Source organism: Maylandia zebra, linkage group LG3 (assembly GCF_041146795.1).
Source record: "Maylandia zebra isolate NMK-2024a linkage group LG3, Mzebra_GT3a, whole genome shotgun sequence".
Taxonomy (NCBI): domain Eukaryota; kingdom Metazoa; phylum Chordata; class Actinopteri; order Cichliformes; family Cichlidae; genus Maylandia; species Maylandia zebra.
The window spans coordinates 54,361,340-54,384,200 of NC_135169.1; the positions used below are offsets into that span (position 1 = coordinate 54,361,340).

At 42.5% G+C, this 22,861-nt stretch overlaps 3 protein-coding genes across 3 annotated transcripts in view; all 3 read left to right on the plus strand.

The window, feature by feature from the left end:
• LOC143416825 (ribonuclease inhibitor-like) overlaps nucleotides 1-22,861 on the plus strand; it is a 240,357-nt gene that overhangs the window by 206,536 nt on the left and 10,960 nt on the right. The gene's annotated exons all lie outside the window — the stretch shown is intronic.
• Nucleotides 1,561-4,947, plus strand: LOC112432788 (uncharacterized). Its single transcript, XM_076877777.1, has 7 exons — nucleotides 1,561-1,831; nucleotides 1,948-2,019; nucleotides 2,120-2,238; nucleotides 2,342-2,402; nucleotides 2,517-2,611; nucleotides 2,722-3,219; nucleotides 4,833-4,947. Exons 1-7 carry the CDS (start codon nucleotides 1,796-1,798, stop codon nucleotides 4,945-4,947), a joined length of 996 nt encoding a protein of 331 aa, XP_076733892.1. The 5' UTR covers nucleotides 1,561-1,795.
• On the plus strand, nucleotides 11,442-22,393 carry LOC112433032 (protein NLRC3-like). The gene is made up of 5 exons (XM_076877782.1): nucleotides 11,442-11,574; nucleotides 13,373-13,449; nucleotides 13,566-15,405; nucleotides 15,998-16,174; nucleotides 22,198-22,393. The coding sequence occupies exons 1-5, from the start codon at nucleotides 11,465-11,467 to the stop codon at nucleotides 22,391-22,393; spliced, it is 2,400 nt and encodes a 799-aa protein (XP_076733897.1). The 5' UTR covers nucleotides 11,442-11,464.

Consider the following 22,861-nt stretch of genomic DNA (forward strand, 5'->3'; position numbering starts at 1 on the left):
GAACAATGAACCTGGTGTGTTACTCTGTATTTGATTCAGTCATCCAAATATCTAATGAGACAAGTGCTGCTGGACGACTACTAAACATTCAAAATGAATACAATAGAACTAACCAGCATTGTTAAAAGGATTAGTAACAGGGCTCATCTTCTAGGCGTCTTAGCATGTGACCAGCTGCCAACAAAGCCCATCAGATATCCATGCATGGGCATTGTGAATACAGATCCATCAGACTTACCTGGGAAGCACTGGTTGGCGTTCAATATCACAAAAGACAAGCAAGGGTACTTTTTTGACAGCTTCGGTAACTCACCTGATAGGTTTTCACCCGAGATAAAAGTTTTTCTTTTAAAAACACCGCTCGGATATTGTATTCTGGGAGACAGGTTCAGAAGGACTTTTCGGTAACCTGCGGACAACACTGTGTGCTTTTTCTATATCATGTCCAAAAAGGAGCGTCTTATTTAAGACTAATTAATATGTACAGTGATAACCTTGTTTGTAACGATGCAATGGTTTGTCATTTTGTTAACAAAATAAGACCTGTTTCTGCATGTTTTGAAAATAACTTTGATTGTGTGCAGCGCGGATACTGATTCAAGTAACAAATAATAAAAGATAACAGAAGAGAATATCGTTTCATCTGGTATTTATTTTCACCTAATTGCTAAAAACATTATTTAGTAATAATAAAATCTTTAAACATCAGCATAGAGTTCAAAAAGTAGTAAAAAGGGGAAAACTGTCATCTGTTTAACTAAACAATATAGACATAAATAAGAAAAAACACATAAGTAGTAGTGTATAAAAAGGGAAACAAATGCGAGGGTAAATGATCTTTTTTTCAAGAATAAGAAAAACAAACATAATTTTAAAATTCATTAAAAATCGATCCACCCGCTTCTACTCTCCCTTGATTTTTTATGTGTGGTAAATAAGCTTTGATCGCTCAGTGACCGCTTCTTGTGCAAACCATTTGTTTCCACACTCGGGTCGCCAGTGTCGCCTTTATATTGGCTAATAGTCCTCCTCACCTCAGCATTAGGAAAAGCAGACAGAGACTTTCTCCCTCACTATGTGTTAATAGACCTCTCTGCATTGAATCACACTTGTTATTAATCTCTGTCTCTCTTCCACAGCATGCCTCTTGTCCCATCTTCGTTCTCTCACCCCAACCACTCCTGGCAGATGGCCGCCCCTCACTGAGCCTGTTACTGCCGGCGCTTCCTCCCTGTTAAAAGGGAGTTTTTTTCCACTGTCGCCAATGTGCTTGCTCATAGGGGGTCATATGATTGTTGGGTTTTTCTCCTTGTGTATATTATTTTAGAGTCTACCTTACAAAGTAAAGCACCTTGAGCCGACTGTTGTTGTGATTTGGTGCTGTATCAATAAAACTGAAGTGAATTGAAATAACATAAAAGGACATAATGCTGCAGGTTGGCTTTCTTTCTTTTCAATTTCACCAGTTTGTATGCATCTTTTCACAGGAGTGACCTAAGGACGGCTGTAGCCTACCCTTATTTACTTATATAATGAACAACATATAGTGTAATGTAGTGTAAAATAGAGTGTTTTCTTTTAATTTAATGACATAAAGCAGGGATCAAATGTTTCCATGGTGACTGTTTTAGAATTGTGTATTTTTAAATCTGCATCAGACTTGAAAAAGAGCTCATCTGTGCAAGAAAAACCATCAAGTCAGGAGTATTTTCATATCTACATTTGATCTTACACAAGTTTTGAAGAGTTTTGGAAAGTTTCTCTTCCCCAACTGTGATAGAACAGCAGCGTTTTAATGGAAGCCAGTAAAGGGATCTACAAACCCATCAGGGTATGTGACACTTTTTGTTTTTACTGCATTTTTGAAGAATTTGATGTAGTTTTAAAAAGCTGACAAACTGAGAATCAGTTTAAGTTACAATGAGTAATTTCTTATTTCTTTGACAGGTGCTGTTCAACACACCCATATATAACACAGCTGTGGAGATCTGCTGGTATCTACCAGGTTACAGGGCTCAGGTAAGACCCAGATCCATCCAAACCAAAACTGAGATAAAATGTCAGGTGATTTCTGAAGACCTGGGACTGATGCTGATTAAATGTCTCCTTTTATTTTTAGATTGCAATGATGATGGAATTCCTCAGACTTCAGAAGGAAAACCAAATACCATCAAGCCTCACTGCAGAAGATATGGGAGATCTTTTGGTGGAGAGGAGCAAAGAGACAGTCAGAGAGCAGTGAGTTACTGTGACACCTACAGACCATCCACCTCACACCTGAAACTGTTTGTGCTGAAGTGTAAATGCTGAGAGAAAACCTCTCTTTTGTTTTCTTTTGAAGACTTTGGGAGTTTGAATTGGAGGGTTTGGAAGAAACAGAAGCCAAACCTCTTCTGAAACTGGTAAGACTAGAAAACTCACAAGAGTTTTAGTCATTTGGAGATCTTTTTTTTTTTTTTACTACAATCACATAACCTCTCAACAAAACTGCAATGTAAACATGCTTTCTGTTTCAGGTGTGGGCAGTGAACACAATAAATAAAATGAGGGACATCGAGTTTCAAGCCCGGATGCTGCTGGAATTTCCAGAGGCCATACCTCCTAAATTTCAGTGAGTCACCTCTGACATAAAATCATTAACAGTCCAGCTACAGTATTTCAAAATTTCTGTTATTTTTTTAAATAGGTGTAAAAGATCATTCTTATAACTTTATTCTGCAGAACACCTAAGCTCCTCAGCAATGTCAGGAAGTACATTGACCTCCTTAAAGAGAGGCAGCAGGACGCACAAACCTCCAAACTGTTCACTGCAACAGACGTGGTGATAGAGGTGGTTCCCCGTGTCCTGCATGGCTTCTGGAAGCTTCCTTCTTACCCCCTACTGAACATGTCCTCCCAAAAATTGAGCATCCTCTCCACCAGTGTGACAAAGGCCACTTTGGATCGAGTGTCCAAATCTCTCCTAACAACGGAAAACCAGGCCATCTTCTCAAGGTCCATCAGAGATGACATGGTGCAAAGTATCCTGTCTGAAGTCAGAGAGAAATATTCAGAAAAGATTCTGCTGAGCCACATTGCAAACTTTGCACCAGAACTACTCAGGGCAATTTCTGATGTAGCAAAGACGAGCATATGCCAGATCTTCCAGCCCCCTTGTGAAAGTCCAGTAGTGTCTGATGTTCTTCCAACTAAAGAACCTCATCCTGAAGGTCTGCTGAAGTCAGATGTTCTTCCCACTTCCCAACCTCCAGTTGAAAGTTCACGAATTGCTGATATTTTTTCCACTCACGAACCTCCTTCCAAAAGTTCAACAAAGGCTGATGTTCTTCCAGCTAAAGAATCTGCTCATGAAAATCTGCTGAAGTCAGATGTTGTTCCTACTAAAGAACCAAAAGGACCTGATCGTGAACGTGTTCTGAAGTCAGATGTTCTTCCTACTTCCGAACCTCTTTTTGAAAGTTCCACAAAGGCTGATGTTCTTCCAGCTAAAGAATCTGCTCATGAAAATCTGCTGAAGTCAGATGTTGTTCCTACTAAAGAACCAAAAGGATCTGATCGTGAACGTGTTCTGAAGTCAGATATTCTCCCTACTAAAGAACCACAAGAACCTGCTTGTGAAAGTGTTCTGAAGTCAGGTGTTCTTCCTACTAAAGAACCACACGAACCTGCTCCTGAACGTGTTCTAAAGTCAGATGTTCTTCTTACTTCCGAACCTCCTTTTGAAAGTTCAACAAAGGCTGATGTTCTTCCGACTAAAGAGCCTGCTTGTAAAAATCTGCTGAAGCCAGATGTTGTTCCTCCTAAAGAACCTCAAGAACCTGCTTGGGAAAGTGTTCTGAAGTCAGATGTTCTTCCTACTTCCGAACCTCTTTTTGAAAGTTCAACAATGGCTGATATTCTTCCCACTGGAGAACCCGCTCGTGGAAGTCTGCCAAAGTCAGATGTTCCAGATGTTCATCCTACTAAAGAACCTCTCATTGAAAGTTCATCAAAGGCTGATGTTCTTCCTACTAAAGAGCCTGCTTCTGAAAGTCTGGCAACGTCTGATGATCTTCCTAGTGAGGAACTCCCTTCTGTATGTCTATCCATGTCTGAGCCAGTTGTCTCTTTTACTAATAATTCAGAGAAGTCTGACAACATTAAAATCAAGGAGAAAAAGGAGAAAAAGAAGAAAAAAAAGGGCTTCTGCCAAAAATTCAGAGCCCTGTTCTGTTGTTGCTTCAGACCCCAAGAAACTGACTGATTTTGAGAATCCAATCTGTTTGTTCCAACTCTACAAAATCAAATAAAACGATTAATCAATATTTTTTCCATGAGTCTGCATCTATGATTAAAGAATATTTTTCCTTCAGATGTTTATAAGGGTTCTCAAAATACCTCCACAAGTCCAACAATTGTTAACATATTAGTGTTGTTATCTTTAAGAGAATCTGAACTTATTCTTACTCTTAACATATCAACAGCAGTAACTGAAACCTGGAAATGAAAAAAAAGTTACCAACAATTATTAACATTGCTTCACATCTTTGTTTAGTAATGGCCCAGATACACATTGGCACATAGCAGGACCTCAGTGTTTATGAGTATTCTTCCAGACTTACGAATATTAATAAAAGGAGCATCTACATGCCACAAAGCTGATGAGAACCACACATGTCTTCCAACATCCTCAGATTTGTGCTTTACAATTAAGAGGAACTTTGCATAAAGTTTGCCATATGCTCAAATCCTCAAAGGTCTATTATTTTTCATAGTTTGTCCTTTCAACCAAAGTTAAAAACTTCTGCGGACATCAGCAGTTTATTCTTTTGCAATCAAACTCTTAAAATTAGAACATTTCCACCAAACCTGGGTGGGTGCTGGAGCTCCAGGAAGGAAAACTCAGAAGAGGAGGAAAAACAGTCCAAAGAAACAGTTCAGGAGGCCAACCGCATGGCCATCAACTGAGACAATTCAGTTCAGGAGGCGTTTCTCCCGTTGAAAATGCTACGTCCAGGTGAACAGAATCACCCTTTTGGGATTTCTACCACGTATTTATCACTAGATTTACTAAACCTGCACAAATTTGCGTAACTTCCCTAAACCCAACACCCCCTAGAATTACTGGCTTTTTTATTTTCTGGTGCAAGTCCCGAGGTGTTAATCACCCCTGCTGAGATTTTCACAGGTCGTCAGCTCATTTCTCCTCCAGCTTTTGTTGTGCAAACCACCCATTATCCTTGAGGCCTGGCACATTTGCATTTGCTCACTCAGAGTTGCTCAGATCCAAGTCAGGCCAAACCTCTGTGTTACGACTTTCAGAAATGCCTGCCGTATCTATACAAAATATCCCACACATTGACTGACCTGCAAATATAAAAGACACACATTCACACCTTCCTTGAGTCTCAGCACAGATCTTCCATTGTTCCATTGTGACTGTGTATGTGAGGGAGTGGCATTGCTTGACTACAGCACAGTGCTGTGCATAAAAGCAGACCGACCCAGACGGGAGAATCATTTCTTGTTCGCATTTCTGAGAACGCACATCAGGATGGCCTCCGTATCACTGCCACGCAGGAAGAACCTCTCCGCGCAACAGGCTTTGGCTTTGCTTCAGAAAATGGACGAAGCAGATTCTGATGGAGGAGAGGTTTCATTTGTCCAGCAGGCCACTGATACCTCCTCAGAAGAATCTGAAAAGGAGACGGAACAAGAACCCAACATGCCTCCACAGAAGAGGCCCCGTGGTACTGGGAAGCCCAGCCAGAGCCACACGGCAAAAGACGGCACTGTAGAGGAGGACATTGCAATGCCCAGTGCAGTAGCAAATCGTTCGTGCTTCACTGCGCAAGCTGGACCCACAGAGTCTGCTAAGGTTTGTCACTGCCATAGTAGATATGATATTTATATAAACCCATTTAGAGTGAGGTTCATGTAAATTTACCATTCTCTATTTGTTTATCTTCCGACAGCGCAAGATTACAAGTGTGCTCCAAAGCTTCCTTTGCCTGTTAGACGTGGGAATGCTGCAGACCATCAGGGAGTGTACGGTCCATCAAGCCCACAGAATAGAGCCGGACTGGAATTTGTCAGTTCATGAACTGATGGCATTCATTTCAATCCTGTTTGTAAGAGCAATCATGTGTCCTGTTGGTGCCATTGTGGATTGCTGGTCAGAAAGATTTCTGGTGCCAGTAATCAAAGAGACAATGCCCCGAGATAGATTCATTTCAATTATGCAACACCTTCGATTTGATGACAGGGACACGCGGGCAGAACGGGTGAAAACAGATAAATTTGTGGCGATCTCCGACATCTGGACACGCTTCAACAAGAACTGTGCTAAGAGTTTCACTCCAGGAGAACACATGACCATAGATGAACAGCTGTTCCCTACCAAGGTTCGTTGTCCATTCACACAGTGTATCGCAGCCAAGCCAGACAAATTTGGGATCAAGAACGTGGTCATGAAACTGATGGAGCCGTTTTTGGATGATGGGAGAAACGTCACAACAGACAATTTCTTTACTTCACTGTCACTGTTGCACAGACTGCTGCAGCGCAAAACGCCGTTATGGGGCACGGTGAATAAAGTCTGGCGTGAACTTACTCAACTTGTGCGGATGTATTCCATAAGAGCAGCAACATGCAGGTGGTCAGTAGCGGTTTTCTACAATATGCTGGACCTGTTAGCGGTGAATGCCTACATTTTGTACAAGGCATGTACAGGGTGGACAGGCAAAAGAAGATTGTTTCTGAGTCTTCTAGCTCAGGAACTTCGTTGCCGATTCATGTAGCACAAGGAAATATTAGCACAGACGCAGGCTGCTGAAGCTGCTGCAGCTGCTGTGCCAGGGACTGTAAAGACAACGCAGTGCCAGTGGAATTTACGCAAATTTGCGCAGGGCTAGTAAATCTAGTAGTAGGGACTCGCACCAGGGAAAAAAAAGGCTCAGTAATTCTAGTGTTAAGGTGTGAAACAGCTGTGTACTGCCTTTTGTTCCTGGAGAAGGTATTTAACTGAGAGCCATGCTAGGCTCAGGGAGACTCTGCTGACCCTGCCCCGTGGTCATGTAGGCTCTCCATCAAGCTTGGTTGTCTGTTCTTTGTGTGTTTTGATTAAAGAATGTTAGCTACCGCTCACCGCTCGTCTGCAGGCTTTATTTAAATGGAAAACTTCCACAACAGGCGGGTCTAGCAAAGTGTTGCCAGGGGGCCAGGTAGGGCATTAACAGGGAAAGGGGGGCACAAAGAAATACTTTTCTAGTGTATGAATGTGTGTGTGAATGGGTGGATGATTGTGTATAGTGTAAAGCGCTTTGGGGTCCTTAGGACCAAGTAAAGCGCTTTACAAATACAGACCATTTTACCATTTTTCTTTCTTATTCTCATTTAAAATGTCTCACTGTTATTAAATAATTATCTGAATCTTACAACCAAAGTTTTTATCTGATGTAAAATGTATAGAAATCATACATATACCAACAAGACTGTACATCACTGTCACAACAGTGTTTGTTTTCATTCAAAGGCTTTATGGCTTTAATACCTGGGGGGCCGGTCTCTAGTCAAAATGCCCGATTTTCTGTCCCAGGCCAGTCCTGGCCAACAGGGAAACAAACGCCGACACTGTGCTGCAAGTCTTGGACGACAGTACACCTAAAGCTGGGCAAACACTGCAATTTTCAAACTGCACGATTGGCTCGCAGTTGGTAGGTCACGATGCAGGTCTCACACTATACCGCCCGATGCTCTGATGCGACCTGAGTGCTCACACTGTGCCTCCATATAATGAAGGTTATAACAGAAAATCTGTCGCTCTCTCTCTCTCTGTCTTTCTCTCACACAGACACACCACCACCATCAACTTTGCTAAATTGCTAATGAAAAACATGATCAGGCAGCTGTGATTGAGCAGCAGTGTAAATCCAACTATTTTCACGGTTGTTGTGGTCGTGATAATTTTGTGATGCCACATCGAAAAGGCTCGGATGAGCTTTCCAAAGTTCTACAAGTTGTGCCTCCATCGCTTGTGTCCAGATCACACGCTGCACTACCGTGCTGCACCGTCTTTTTCACCGACGTTTACGTGTTTGCGTGTGAGCAGTGTGAGCGGCTGTGGCGACACGCTCACGAGCGAGCAATGTTTGTTCCCCTCAGAGAAAGAAAAAAAAGGCTGCAAAAGTACAGGGAGGAATGGGAAAAGGAAAACACCTGGCTGGAAAAGTGCACGATAACACATATAAAGCGCACTGCACTGTGTGCCGGCGCACTTTTTCCATAGGCAGCTTCTAGTGGTGGGCACATGAAGAACATGAGGGACGTGAAAGCTCGGGGAACCCTAAACCAATTTTTTGTCCACCAGGCCACGGCAGAAGCAGATATGGTATGTAAACACTGTCTCTTTTTTTAAACCCTCTGGTTAAGGTTAATATGGGCATGTGCAGTGAATATCAGCGCTATGTGGCCAGAAGTGTGATAATATAATTTATTTTGTGTAATAAACAACTGCAAGGATAGATGATTACAACAAATAGATGACTAATACATAAAAGTAATACATGAATAATGATGATGAGTTATGATGCGTACTCAAGCGGGTTTACAAACGGGAGCAAAAGCTGAAATAATGCCTCTACTGAAGCCAATTGTACTAAATGCACTAAATGTGCACTGTTACAAGAATATTTTTCTTTCTATTGTTTTCTATTAATTTATATAATTTTAAGTTAAGCAGGACAGAGTTCTTTTAAAGAAAGATTTACTTATATTCTCAAAAGTTAAGCATGACAGGCTTCTGCTTAAGAAAGAGACCTATTTTACTGTGTTAATGTTGTCATTTTGAGCTAAAAATAAATGGCTAAATGATTTTCATGTGTTCATGTCACAAAGAATATGCATCTGCTTAAATCAAATTCAAGTCAAATGGTTAAAAAATAATTTCACACACAAAAAAAGAGCTAAAAAATTCACCACACTGGGAAGGGTGAAGACAACTGGGTCGCCCGGCCCTGGCCACGAGGTGTCCCTTATTTATTTCTCATGGAGTTGGCAACCCTATGTTTACATGATCGAAATATCTTGAACACAAACACAAACAAACAAAGAGGAAGACCGCACCGGAAGGAAACAACTACAAGTCCCAGCATCCTCTGTGTTTAGGGAGCAGCAGTGAAAGTGAAAGTATTGAGCCTCCGTTCAGAGCAGCAGGAGGAGGAAGGTGGAGCTGAGGCAGGTGAGTGTTAACATGAATATGTTTCTTCTTATGACATAAAATAATTCCACGCTGTTCGTGTCTGTGGGTGAAATGTGAGGCCGGTCGGCTCCTCTGAGCGCTGGTTTCCTGTAAGTAGAGAGGAAGTGAGTTTAGCTGAGCCTCCGTTTAGTGTGAGAGAGCAGGAGGAGAGTGAGAGCTGTGCTGAGGCAGGGTGAGTGTTAACACCGCTCTGACATTACTGTGTCTCTGTGGCGGGAACAACAGGCTCCGTCAGTGGAGGCAAAAATAATCAGACTTTGGTTTTTCAAAGGAAACAACTTTATGTCGGAAGTTCCCGCACGCTCATTGGATAACGATGTGTCAATCTCGAGCTATTAGCCAATGAGCGTGCGGATTCACAGAAAGACCCCCCTTTATCACATCACGGGACTTTAAAAACTGCAATGGCGACAGAAACTCCGTGAGTGGAGTTCAGGGTGACGTTATGAAACTGTGACGTTTGAGCCACTTCCTGTTCTCAGTCCCAGCGTCCTGATCACCGAGGTTTCTGTTGCTCTGATATCTGATATTGATTATTAGGGGTGGGTTTTTATAATCGATTCATCGATTAAAATCGATTCTGGCTTGGATAACGTAAAATCGATTCATTAAAATCCTGAATCGATTTTTTAATATAAATTTATTTTGTCCGAAATGCCAGAATCTCTGGTGACATCTCACAAAATTTCAAGAACCACCAAACAGTAAATGAGAGCAGGTACAGGGATTCTGCACATAGACTTAAACACACAGCGCGACCCGCGGATCAGAATCAGTTAGATGTCGCCTTTCTCACAGTCGGGGCTGAAAGCCGACAGCTCGCTGATCCGGGTCCGCGCTTTGTGTTCACGCCCTTTATGCGCTGATTCTAAAGCTGTTAGTTTGATCTCTCTCCAAACAATATTGACCGAATCAGCAGCAAAAGAAGATCCAAACGCTTCACATAAACATCGTCATGAATTCACTCAGACTTTTACTGTTTTGCTTCCATTGCGATGCTCTCTCTCTCTCCCTCTCTCCCTCCCCCTCTCTCCCCCCCCCCTCTCTCGAACAGTTTCGCTTTCTTCATTATTCGCTTGCTTGTTATGCACAAGTCTACTGTTGTTTACAGGCTGTCGGCCGCTGTTTTTTCCCCTTTTACATTCTTCCGAAAAGAAAACCTCATTTCTGCTGTTCAATACTGAACAAATTGAAACTTTTTAAAATTATTCAAAATGCAAAATGCTTAGCCATGTCTCTAATAAAACCGCTGTAACGTCAGAGGTAATGTTGATTAATTAATGGTTTTCTTTCGTTTTTGATGTACTGCAGAATATTTTTATAAAATCCCAGGCCAGGAAAATCACCTACATGTTTTTCTGTGTTTTATCCTCAGCTACTTTGACACAAAGGCATCTGCTGTGATGCTCACACCTTGGATAAAGTCTTGAGAGTGTCAGCTTCCTTTTTATAGATACAAAAATATGTAAATGTTCTGATCTGAATTATATCTCTGACTGTCAAAATTTCCCACATTTAAATCGAATCGAATCGAATTAAATCGAATCGTGGATCGAATCGATTCGGGACCTTGTGAATCGGAATTGAATCGATTCTAGAAATCAGTGACGATACCCAGCCCTATTGATTATATTGGCAAACAGGCTGTAGCATAAACATCAGGTCTGTTCTGAAAACTGTCTTTATTTTTTCAAAGTAAGGGAATATCTGTGGTCTGATACCGCGGGCTCATGGGCTAAGGACTTGGATTGACAAGTCAAGCGCAGATGATTGTGTTGTTTCTTATAAAGGCTTGTGTGTGTGTGCCTTCCTGTGTGTGTCCTTGTGTCAGTGGAACTGAATCAGTGTGTTAGAGAAAGTGCTCCTCTGCTGTGCCGTCATCGTGTGGATGCTTCTTTTAAAGTTGGAACTCATGTTTTTATGATCTGCTTCATTTCATTGAACCTTTATTTCTAACCATGAAGTCCCTTTGAGGTTACAGCCTCCTGGTTAGGTTTAGGCTGTTATTGTGCTTCAGGCTGAAATATGAGGAGTAAGGAGTGGGGCTGGTTAGCCCTCATGACCCTCACCATAACACATACGTCACAGGACAGTGTTTACCACAGAAACTCCATGAAATGATCAATGAGAACTTTAGAAACCCGTCAGTGTGATGCTTCCAGTACAACAGCACCTCTGAGTGTGTGTGTTTACCTCTCAGACTAACTCCACCCTGACATCAAGAAGATGGAGGAAGAGGATGGAGCAGGATCTGCAGCATCCAGCTGTGTGTCTGTGAGGAGTGACCGGTCCAGAGAAGAACCTCCAGTGTTCACTAATGAACCTGCAGCAACAATGTAAGAGAGCTGCTGACTCATTTATTCAGTGTAAATAATGATTTTGATGCAATGGGAGAAGAAAAATGACAAAAACAGTTTTAAAAATTAGGATTAAAATATTACAAACTATGTTTTTGAGTTTCCTGATGTAGCACAAAAATATATGAACATAATATTTTACGGTTCTTTTAGGCAGCACCAAAAAACAAAAAGACTATTTTAAGCTGTCTGAGGTAGTGAGTCAACATGTCACACTGGGTCAAAGGTCAGGGAGTAAAAGTGTGTTTTAAAGGAGGTTTAAAAGCAGCGAGTGAAGGAGCCTGTCGAGATAAATCGTTCCATAACTGATCAAATTCAATCGGTGGACCTCTGTGTGAAATCAAGCATCTGGTTCACAGAGAGGATAACCCTCACATGGGCTGTACAACGTTATATAGGGAGACAAAAACAGAGATTATCGTAGCCATCGCTCTCTCGCATGGACGTGGCAGTCTTGCTGTCTGCTGCGAATCCTCCCCGTACCTCCGTGACCTCGTCTGGTATCTGCTCCCTCCTCTGTAAGAGACAGTAAAGGAAAACACGTCTCTGCCCAGTCTTGAAAATCTAATCTTATCATCCATTGTTCTTCTAGGGCCTCTTCTTCTTGTGGCCTCAGCTAACTGCTAATATTTAAATGGCTAACACTAACATGTGTGCCAGCCAGGTTCACATTTATGATGAACTATGATTAATTAACTGATGTTGAAACTGGAGCTTTACTGACCTCTGAAATTCCTCCTAAAGTGTTATTCAGTGTTGTGACAGTCAGCTGCTTCAGCTGCTGCTGGGATGGGCTGTGGCAAAGAGAACAGAGAAAATCCAAATCAGAGTTTTTCTCTGAATTAAAAGCAAGGAAACAACAATATATTCTACATGGTGAAACTGATGGTTTCTGGTGTTTGGGTCTGTTTTTCTGTATTTATGCAGATAAAGTGTAAACTCAGATGAATTATACCATCAAATGTTAAAGGAAAATATCAGGATGAGTGTCTGTGAGCTGAGAAGGACGTGAAGCGAGCAGTTTATCCCAGAGCTGAAGCTGCTCTGTGTGCAGAGATGAGCTCAGATTCCTGCTGTGATTGATCAACAGTCACAGAGATGTAGACTTGTAGTTATTACTGCAGTATGGTCACAGCAGATACTGATAAACATGTATTATGAGGATGGATGATCAAGTTTCTCACTCTCTCCTTTAAATCTCAGTTTTTTTCTTCTTCACAGTTTATCTGTTAATTTATTAATGAATAACACTGAAAGAGTTTCTGTTATATTTCCCCTTGAACATCAGCTTATTAGGGCGGCATTAGGAAATAGCCCCCCTCCAAAGAATGAATAAATGAATGATGATAATAATAAAATGATTCAAAAGCAGAGCTCAGAGTGGTAGAATGGTCAAACATGGATCCACGGGTGGTTCAACTGCATTTGGTGACGTGACTAAAGCAAATCTTTCAAATAATCCCACCATCAACGGGATGTTGTCTCCTTTACTACGGTTACTTTACTTGGTCACCGTGTGAATTTCTTTGAAATGAACCAAATTCTTTTATTTGTTGGTTGTTGCATATTTAACCTCTACAGTCAGGAAAGGAGGAGATGAGGCCTCAACAATGTTGGGTTGTAGCTGTGCTTCAGGTTAGAGTGAGTGTCCATGGAATAAATGTAAGTCCGTGAACTGGAAACATGACTGTGTTAAACTTTGTTTTCCTTTTTATAATGAGTCTAATCAAAGGTGGACACAAGTATCTCCACTTTGACTTTTCTGTGTCACCATCAGAGCTTCTGCACAGTGTGGAGAAAGATCCAGGACCACAGCTGGACTGCAGACAGCCAGTCAGAGCAGCTGTGTACAAAGTAAGACTGAACATCTGTCTGCTGATGGACTCATTTCTGAAAACTGGACTTCTTGTGTTGTTCAGACATTGAAGAGTTTTCTTTCTCTTTAGTCTCATTGTTTTTCTTTCTTTCAGCAGATGTTGGTCTGCAGGAGGTTTTAGATGAACATAAGATCAGTCTGAGGAGGAGATGTGAACGTGTGACTGAAGGAAGTGATGAAACAGGAAGTAGAACCCTCCTCAACACCATCTACACTGAGCTCTACATCACAGAGGGACAGAGTGAAGAGGTTCATACCCAACATGAGGTGAGGCAGCTGGAGACAGCTTCCAAGATGGACGCCCTCCATGACGCTCCAATCAGGTGCCAGGACATCTTTAAAGCCTTACCTGACCAACAGAGACCCGTCAGAGTGGTTCTGACCAACGGCGTGGCTGGTGTTGGAAAAACCTTCTCAGTGCAGAAGTTCACTCTGGACTGGGCAGAGGGCTTGGAGAACCAACATGTCAGTGTGGTGGTTCTGCTTTCATTCAGGGAGCTGAACCTGATCAGAGATGAGCAGTACAGTCTTCTGGAGCTGCTCCATGTTTTCCATCCAACATTACAGAAGGTCACAGCAGAGAAGCTGGCTGTCTCTCAGCTTTTGTTCATCTTTGACGGCCTGGATGAAAGCAGACTTTCATTGGATTTCACCAACAGGAAGCTGCTGTCTGATGTCACACAGAAGTCATCAGTCAGCCAGCTGCTGACAAACCTCATCCAGGGGAATCTGCTTCCCTCGGCTCTCGTCTGGATAACTTCCCGACCCGCAGCAGCCAATCAGATCCCTCCTACATGTGTTGACAGGCTAACAGAAGTACGAGGCTTCACTGACGCCCAGAAGGAGGAGTACTTCAGGAGGAGATTCAGTGATGAAGAGCTGTCCAGCAGAATCATCTCCCACATGAAGACATCCAGGAGCCTCCACATCATGTGTAGTATCCCAGTCTTCTGCTGGATCACTGCTACAGTTCTGGAGCACATGTTGACTACAGAGCAGAGAGGAGAGCTGCCCAAGACCCTGACTGACATGTACTCACACTTCCTGCTGGTTCAGACAAAGAGGAAGAAGAACAAGTACCATGAGGGACGTGAGACGAGTCCACAGGAGCTGACGAAGGCTGATAGGGAAGTTCTTCTGAAGCTGGGGAGGCTGGCGTTTGAACATCTGGAGAAAGGAAACATCATGTTCTACCAAGAAGACCTGGAGCAGTGTGGTCTGGATGTGACAGAGGCCTCGGTGTACTCAGGAGTTTGTACAGAGATCTTCAAAAGAGAGTGTGTGATCTTCCAGAAACCAGTCTACTGCTTTGTTCATCTGAGCATTCAGGAGTTTCTGGCTGCTGTCTACATGTTCCACTGTCACACCAACAGGAAGACAGAGGTGGTAGAAGGTTTTCTAGGGAATTTCCGAGAAGAATACAAAAACAGATCTTTTTTTAAGAACATGTTCAAGTCTTATAGCTTCCCATCAATGGATGTCTTTTTGACTAAAGTCATGTATAAATCCCTCCAGAGTAAAAATGGCCACCTGGACCTGTTTGTTCGCATCCTTCATGGCCTCTGTCTGGAGTCCAACCAGAGACTCTTAGTAGGTCTGCTGGGTCAGACAGAGATCAGTCCAGGAACCATCCAGAGAGTCATCAACAACCTGAAGGAGATGAACAGTGATGAAATCTCTCCTGACAGAAGCATCAACATCTTCCACTGTCTGATGGAGATGAACCACCTCTCAGTACATCAGGAGATCCAAGAGTTCCTGAAATCAGAGAACAGATCAGAGAAGTTACTCTCTGAGATCCAGTGCTCCGCTCTGGCCTTCATGCTGCAGATGTCAGAGGAGGTTCTGGATGAGTTGGACCTGCTGAAGTACAACACATCAGAGCAGGGACGACAGAGACTGATTCCAGCTGTGAGGAACTGCAGAAAGGCTGGGTGAGTCCAGATGTGATCATTAACATCATTGATCAGTGTAGGTTAGTAGTTTAATGTTGAAAATAAAATCAGATTGTAACCACAAAGTGTTTGTGTCCGTACGCTGCAACCTTCCACACCATTCCTTTATTGTACAGACTCAGCAGCAGCTCCATGGATCCCAAATCCAAGAGTGGAGAACAGATTTGAAGTGTGTCACATCCATGCAGTCACAGCTGTTTCCACCATGTTTCCACTGATATTAATCCTGTTCAATGACACGTTTCATATCAGTGAATATGTTCTTTAGGACGTCCACTGACATGTTTAAGTGTCCTGCTGGAAATCACTCAAATCATCCATGAAATCCATGAAAAAGCCAAAAGCAGATTAAAGCCAAACAAAGATTCTCATTAAAAGTCTGCAGGTCTGAGAGAGACTCAATCGTTGTGTCATGTCAAACACAGTAAGAGGAGCTGAAGCACAGATGTGAAGAGCAGATTCATCAGATTATGACCTCACTCTGTTTTGTCTTCATGTACATTCAGTCTCTGTTTATAATGCAGGTTTTCTGCTTTTATAATAACACATTTTATATTTTCTATCATCACAGACTGACTCAGTGTGGACTCTCAGAGTCTCACTGTGAAGTTGTGGCCTCAGCTCTGAAGTCCAACCCCTCCCATCTGACAGAGCTGGACATGAGTGGAAATAAAGACCTCCAGGATTCAGGTGTGAAGCTTCTGTGTGCTGGACTGGAGAGTCCAAACTGTCGACTGGAGACTCTGAGGTGAGTTCACTGACTGCAGCTGTTGTTGTTTTTCTATATTTCAGGTCTTTGATGGATGTTTGAAACTTTCTTCAGTTCCTAAATGTTCAGGATGTGTCTGAAGACAAATGTGAAGAAGTTTGAGTGCTTTCAGAAATGTTGTCTTTCCAAACGACTGAACAACAGTTTTTCCTTTTGGCTCCAAACAGAAGTGACAGACTTGAGCAGGGTTCATTTAAAGGCTGACAGAAGTGGAGTGGTGACGGGGAGATGTTTGACAGGACAGTGTTTCAGCCTCCACAGGTTCATGTTGTGCTCCATCAGTCAGTGAAGATGAAGTCAGTGCTGATGAGGCTGTAGAGTGTGTGAGGGATGTGAATGAGGATGATGAAGATCTGATGATAGCAGATAAAAACAGGCTGCAGAGACTTTGAGCCATACAGGGCACACAGTGTGTGTACAGAACAGCTGAAATCATTATGGAGGCCTCACTGGGATATGGGAGCATCACAGTACAGCTTCAGTGAAGCATTAAAGTCTCTGATATGAGATGAGAAATGAAGCAGCCAGAGCTTTTTCATGAGTGGAAATCCACTGTGACTGTGAGCTGCTGCTACAGCCTCCAGATTAGCCAGCAGCTCATCCTGCTCAACATTTCCTCACCAACTTTAATGGAAGTGTGATGTTTTCAGCTGGAGTGATGGTCAGGGTGGCCTCCCTCTCCTCTTCTTCTCCTCTTCCTCTTTCATTTGTAAAGCCACTTCTGCTGCTTTCATTCATTTGGAAGTCCTGTAGCTGAGTTTGGGAGAGACTAACAGCCTCGGCAGCAGAGGGGAGAAAGGCTGTAACACCACCACTTTACTCTGTTCTACCTGTCACATCATTTTATCAGGAAACAAATATGCTCATGTTTTTCCTATGTTTGTCTTGAAGATGTAAGAAGATCACATGGTGCTTTTTATTATTGTGTTGGTTTGTTTCCTGTCTCTTGGATGGAGCCCAGCTGTGCGTGGCCCCTGGGCCTGTGGTCAGAGTGTGTGCTGGATAATCCGGCCCAGGATGAGGCCAAACTGACATGGGATGAAATGTCTGTCACATAATTGAGCTTAGTGTAGTTTCATTTCTGCACAATTTAAAAACAACCAAAACTTTGTTCTGTCTTTTCTATGTTATACTGTAGACTTTCTTTGATACTGTGTCCAAAAGGAGCAGCTTTTACTTTGAAGGGGAGCCGTCCCTGTTTCCTCTTCAGGTTGGATGATGGAAGCAAATTAGTAGCTGTGTCCCAAAACGTCGGCTGCATCCTCCAGAGGCTGCATTTGAAGGCCGATTACATCACAGCCAGGCGATGAAGGCTGTCCGTATTTGTCGACTCCTTCAAATGTGCCCGACAAATGCGTCCTTCATTTCCCCGAATTTGAAGGATTCGTCGGGTGTGTCCTTCGTGGCCCACCATATCCCAGAATTCATAGCGCGGCCCAGCCAAATTTCAGCTGCCAACAATGGCGGCTGCTACTAAGTTTTCAAATTACTCTTATTAATCTTTCTGGGTCACAAAATAAACTTTTAACATATTTTCAGGCGAGAAAGTAGCTGTGTAAACTTCAAATATCTGCTCGGTTTATCAAGACATCGCATATTTGCAAAAGTGTGCCGACGTTTTCGGAGACGTCTGTTCCCCACCCGCTCGCTAGCAAGCCGGGGGGTTCAATGGTCACTCCAGCCGGCGAGAGCAGCGGACACCCGGCTTCATCGTTTTCAGACCCCTGCTCTTTCGCTACTCAGGTTAAACATGATATATAAGTCACTCAGATAACTTAAAAATGTAATTGTTTGCCTTTTTTCTGTGTTTTATTTGTTCCGGAGTAAATCGGTTTGGCTGAGATCAAAGTTCCTCCGGGATTTTCACACAGCTGAATAAACGTTAAACAGGAAACTGATTAAACAGAAGTGTGAGACGGTCGAGAATTTACGCCAGTGTCCTGTTATATTTTAGATAGCAAGGAGCAGACGGCCGAGTTTATTAAACTCCACCGACACAGCGGTGACGCAAATCTGAAGGCTAGACCGTCCCATTTCACAGCCTCGCACTTCCAGCCTTTTCGATCTTTGAAGGACCCGGCCCACGTAGACCGCGAATACCGGGTCCTCCGAAGGATGCAGCCGACGTTTTGGGACACAGCTAGTGTGTGATGTTCTTTCAGTGTTGCACTTTGTAGACGCTCCCTGAGCACTGGTCTCACAGCCAGCTGCACATAGAGACCAGTGTTGTTAGTCCAGGTCAGAAGATGACTTGTTGGAATGAAAATGAGCTTGTAGTTTGTCTGCTTTAATAATGTGACTGGAAAAAGGTGTTGGACTTCAAATATGTCCATTTCTTTCACACTTCACCTTTAAAAGTGAAGCCTTGTGGTTCCTGGAAGGAAAAACACGACTTTTTCAAGTCTTTGTCCTGTTTTTATGATAAATGTACGACTTTAATGTGAAACATTCAGAGTTTTTTCTCTTGTTGTGTTTGTTTGAAGCTGCTTCCTGTTGGCTTCAGCTGTTTGGAGTTTCCATTTTCTAAACTTCTACATTCTGAACCTTCTTCAGCTCTGAACAGATGATGAAACACTGAATGATTTCAAGCTCACACTTTGTCTAATAAACTTACATCTTTCATTCTTTATACAGATTGTGGGGCTGTGGTTTGTCAGAGATCAGCTGTGATTATCTGGCAGCAGCACTGAAGTCCAACCCCTCCCATCTGAGACAGCTGGAGCTGAGCTCCAACAACAAGCTGCAGGATTCAGGAGTGAAGCATCTGTGTGGTTTCCTGGAGAGTCCAGGATGTGGACTTGAAACTCTGGGGTCAGTCAGCATGTTTTAGTTGTGCTGAGATGAATATGATGTGAAAGTTGTGCTGACACTAAACTGCAGACATCAGGCTGATATTATACTGATCCACACTGAGGATCTTCATGGTAAAGTCTGTTTTCTTCTTCTCTGGTTTCGTCCATTGACTGCAGCAGAACAATGTTCACATTTCAAACAGTGATACTCAACGTATGGCCCGCGGCCCACACGCGGCCTGCCCACCTTCCCTGATTCAGAGAGAGGGGACCCTGATTAACTGTGTAGTGTTCTTCCTCACAGTTCTAAGTATCAGACACAACAATGAATAATCCACAGCTGACTGTCTTTAGCAGGTCAAAGGTCACGGCACACAGCAGACAGTGGGAAATATTATAATTCTGATCATTTATCAGCACATATCCATATGTATAAAAACAAAGCTGACACTGTGAGACTTGATCAGAGGTGTGATCATCACAGCAGAGGCCTTTGTGTCAAAGTCACTGAGGATCAAACAGAAACACATGAAGCAGATTTTCCTGTTCTGGCTTTTTATAGCAGATAACCTTCAAAATATTCTGCAGTCCATCAAAAACTGAAGCAAACCATGAATCAACATGTGAACATGAGCTGATGCTGCTGAAGTGAAGCAAAGTTACAGAGGTTTGATTACAGACACAGCTGAGAGTTTGTAATCTGTCATCATTTTAAAAGGTTTACATTTCTTCAGTATATCCACATTTGCAGCTGCTACCTCAACCTCCACTTGTCCAACACAACTGCTGTCCACTGCCTCCATGACATTGTGATTTTGCTGTTGGTCTTCTGTCAGATCTTCATCAATCACTTCTGCACGGGGCACACCTTCAGACTCTGCAGCTGCATAACGAAAGCCTGTAAGATAAAATTAGACATAAGGTAAATGTACACCAATATTCCAATGACAGGTGTGTGATTCATCTGGAAGTTATGTGCGGATTAGTGTACAGTGATAGCAATTTAGTATGTTTTTAGAGGGGGGGGGTTGTTTACCTCCGATGGGTGCTCTTTTTCGCTTCCGTTGCGTACGCCTTGAGTGCCGGTCCGAGTCTGATACAGGTATGTCGTCATGCCCCATGTGCAGTGTTGGTGCCCAGTCTGGATTTGTTACATCCATTTCATATGCTGGTTTGCCTGCAATAATGCCAAATCATAAGCTACTCAGTCGACATGATGTGGTTCTGCAGCATCACACATTAGCATGTTTTATCTCATTATCTATGACCTCAGCACGTTGAAAATCACACTAAAAGCCTTTCAAGAGTGATATGAATTAATTTAGAACTCACCGGAAAGAAAATGCCGTGAGCAAACCAACAAAAAGCTGGGGATTGCAGAGAACTCGATATCCGCTCGTCTCACCGCTGCAATCCAAGCCTGACGTCTTTGTTTAGTAATATCGGATACATGGGATCCCTCACGTTGCCTCCAGGATGGAAAACGATGAAAAGAGAGCCCGTTATCCAGCTTCTTGCCTTCACGATCGTGTGATCTAACGTTGCAACCGACAACACAACACGTACGATCCATAGCTGAAATGGTATCCTTTGGCTGGCTTACTGTCATGGCGGAAGGGGGCATGGCCCATCTCCCGTGACATCACGCTCCAAAGCCCTATAGGTGGGAAAATGTACCATGTCGACCAATCAAAAATGATATGGAAACATGACATTTGGTTGTTTAGCAAAAGGGGGAAGTTTTAGGAGTGACCGGCAAGAGAGAGCGAGTGAGCGAAAGAGAGAGAGAGTTTTGATACGTGAGAGATTTGTGACGTTTACCGTGTTTGGTCTCAAGTTAGTTTGTTGTCTTGTGTATTTAGTGTGTAGCTGTTGTTTTGTTTTGTGTGTCAGTTCTACTAGTGATCGTCACAGTTGCTGCCTTAAAGCCAACAAAGGCAGATTGCAGTGTAAACGCTGAGTGACACACCTGCTGTCAGACCTGCAGGTTTATCCCTGTGCTGTTCTCATATGTGTTAGAGTGACACAAACTATTGTTTGACACCTGATTGTTCTGTAAATAGTTTGAAATGATTATATGAAAAACGTCTGAGCCTTGGCTGCATTTTTTGGTAAATAGTACCATATAACTTTGTTGTTTGCAAAACGTGTGCGTATTTTTAAAAGTGTACAATCTCTATTTGCATTTCAAGTTATGAAGATGATTCGTTAAACATGTGTGTGGTTTTTACAGTCAAAATATCACTTTCTACGTGTATTTTAAATTTTGTCTGAATTTAGATCAATTGTGCTGATACAGTTGGTCAAAATGAGAAAATAACAGATTGGCAAGATAAACTGTTTTTAAAGGTAAAATATAGAGGCCACATCAAAAGTAGTCAAGAAGGGTTAAAGGCTAAAAGCAAAGTTGTCACCAAGTACTGTTTATATTTGTGTGTATTGCTGCAGCTTTTTTGAGTATTAATTTGGTGCCTTTGTGTGAAATAATGGTATTGTGAGTGATCCATATAGTCACAAAGAATAGCCACTTGTTTCTGTGCTACCAAAGTTCCCCGGCTTTCATTCAAAATGTGTTTATCGTCAGCACCTGCACATTAAACTACTTAAACATTATAAATGTCTTCAAGCTCACACTGAGGCCTGTGGGGTACTATCAGCCACTGAGACAGTACACACATTTATATGTGTTTGTATATGAATATTTCATACTTTAAGACTGCCTGTTTATTTAAGGGAGATGAACAAAATACATTGGAATTGTACAAAATAATATCATGGATGATAAATTAAATAGATTTTAAGTAGATGCTTGTGCATTCTTAAAGTCTTATATGTTGAACTGAACTATGTGATCTGTTCAAAGCCTTAATCTTAATTTGAAGTGAAATGTGCATTTTGAGTTTATACACTATGTATATAAGGCGACCGTTTCCTTTTGCAGTATTTTTGTGTGGTGTACTTTTCTATGTCTTAACAAAAGGGGAACAAAGGTGTTTAAGTTCACCTAGGATGATGTGTTTTAATTTTCACATGGTCTTGCTTGAATTTGACCCTGACAAAGGCGTATGAACTCTGTCAGCTGTTTGGAGTTTCCATTTTCTAAACTTCTACATTCTGAACCTTCTTCAGCTCTGAACAGATGATGAAACACTGAATGATTTCAAGCTCACACTTTGTCTAATAAACTTACATCTTTCATTCTTTATACAGATTGAGGGACTGTGGTTTGTCAGAGATCAGCTGTGATTATCTGGCAGCAGCACTGAAGTCCAACCCCTCCCATCTGAGACAGCTGGACCTGAGCTCCAACAACAAGCTGCAGGATTCAGGAGTGAAGCATCTGTGTGGTTTCCTGGAGAGTCCAGGATGTGGACTTGAAACTCTGAGGTCAGTCAGCATGTTTTAGTTGTGCTGAGATGAATATGATGTGAAAGTTGTGCTGACACTAAACTGCAGACATCAGGCTGATATTATACTGATCCACACTGAGGATCTTCATGGTAAAGTCTGTTTTCTTCTTCTCTGGTTTAGTCCATTGACTGCAGCAGAACAATGTTCACATTTCAAACAGTGAGACTCAACGTATGGCCCGCGGCCCACACGCGGCCTGCCCACCTTTCCTGATTCAGAGAGAGGGGACCCTGATTAACTGTGTAGTGTTCTTCCTCACAGTTCTAAGTATCAGACACAACAATGAATAATCCACAGCTGACTGTCTTTAGCAGGTCAAAGGTCACGGCACACAGCAGGCAGTGGGAAATATTATAACTCTGATCATTTATCAGCACATATCCATATGTATAAAAACAAAGCTGACACTGTGAGACTTGATCAGAGGTGTGATCATCACAGCAGAGGCCTTTGTGTCAAAGTC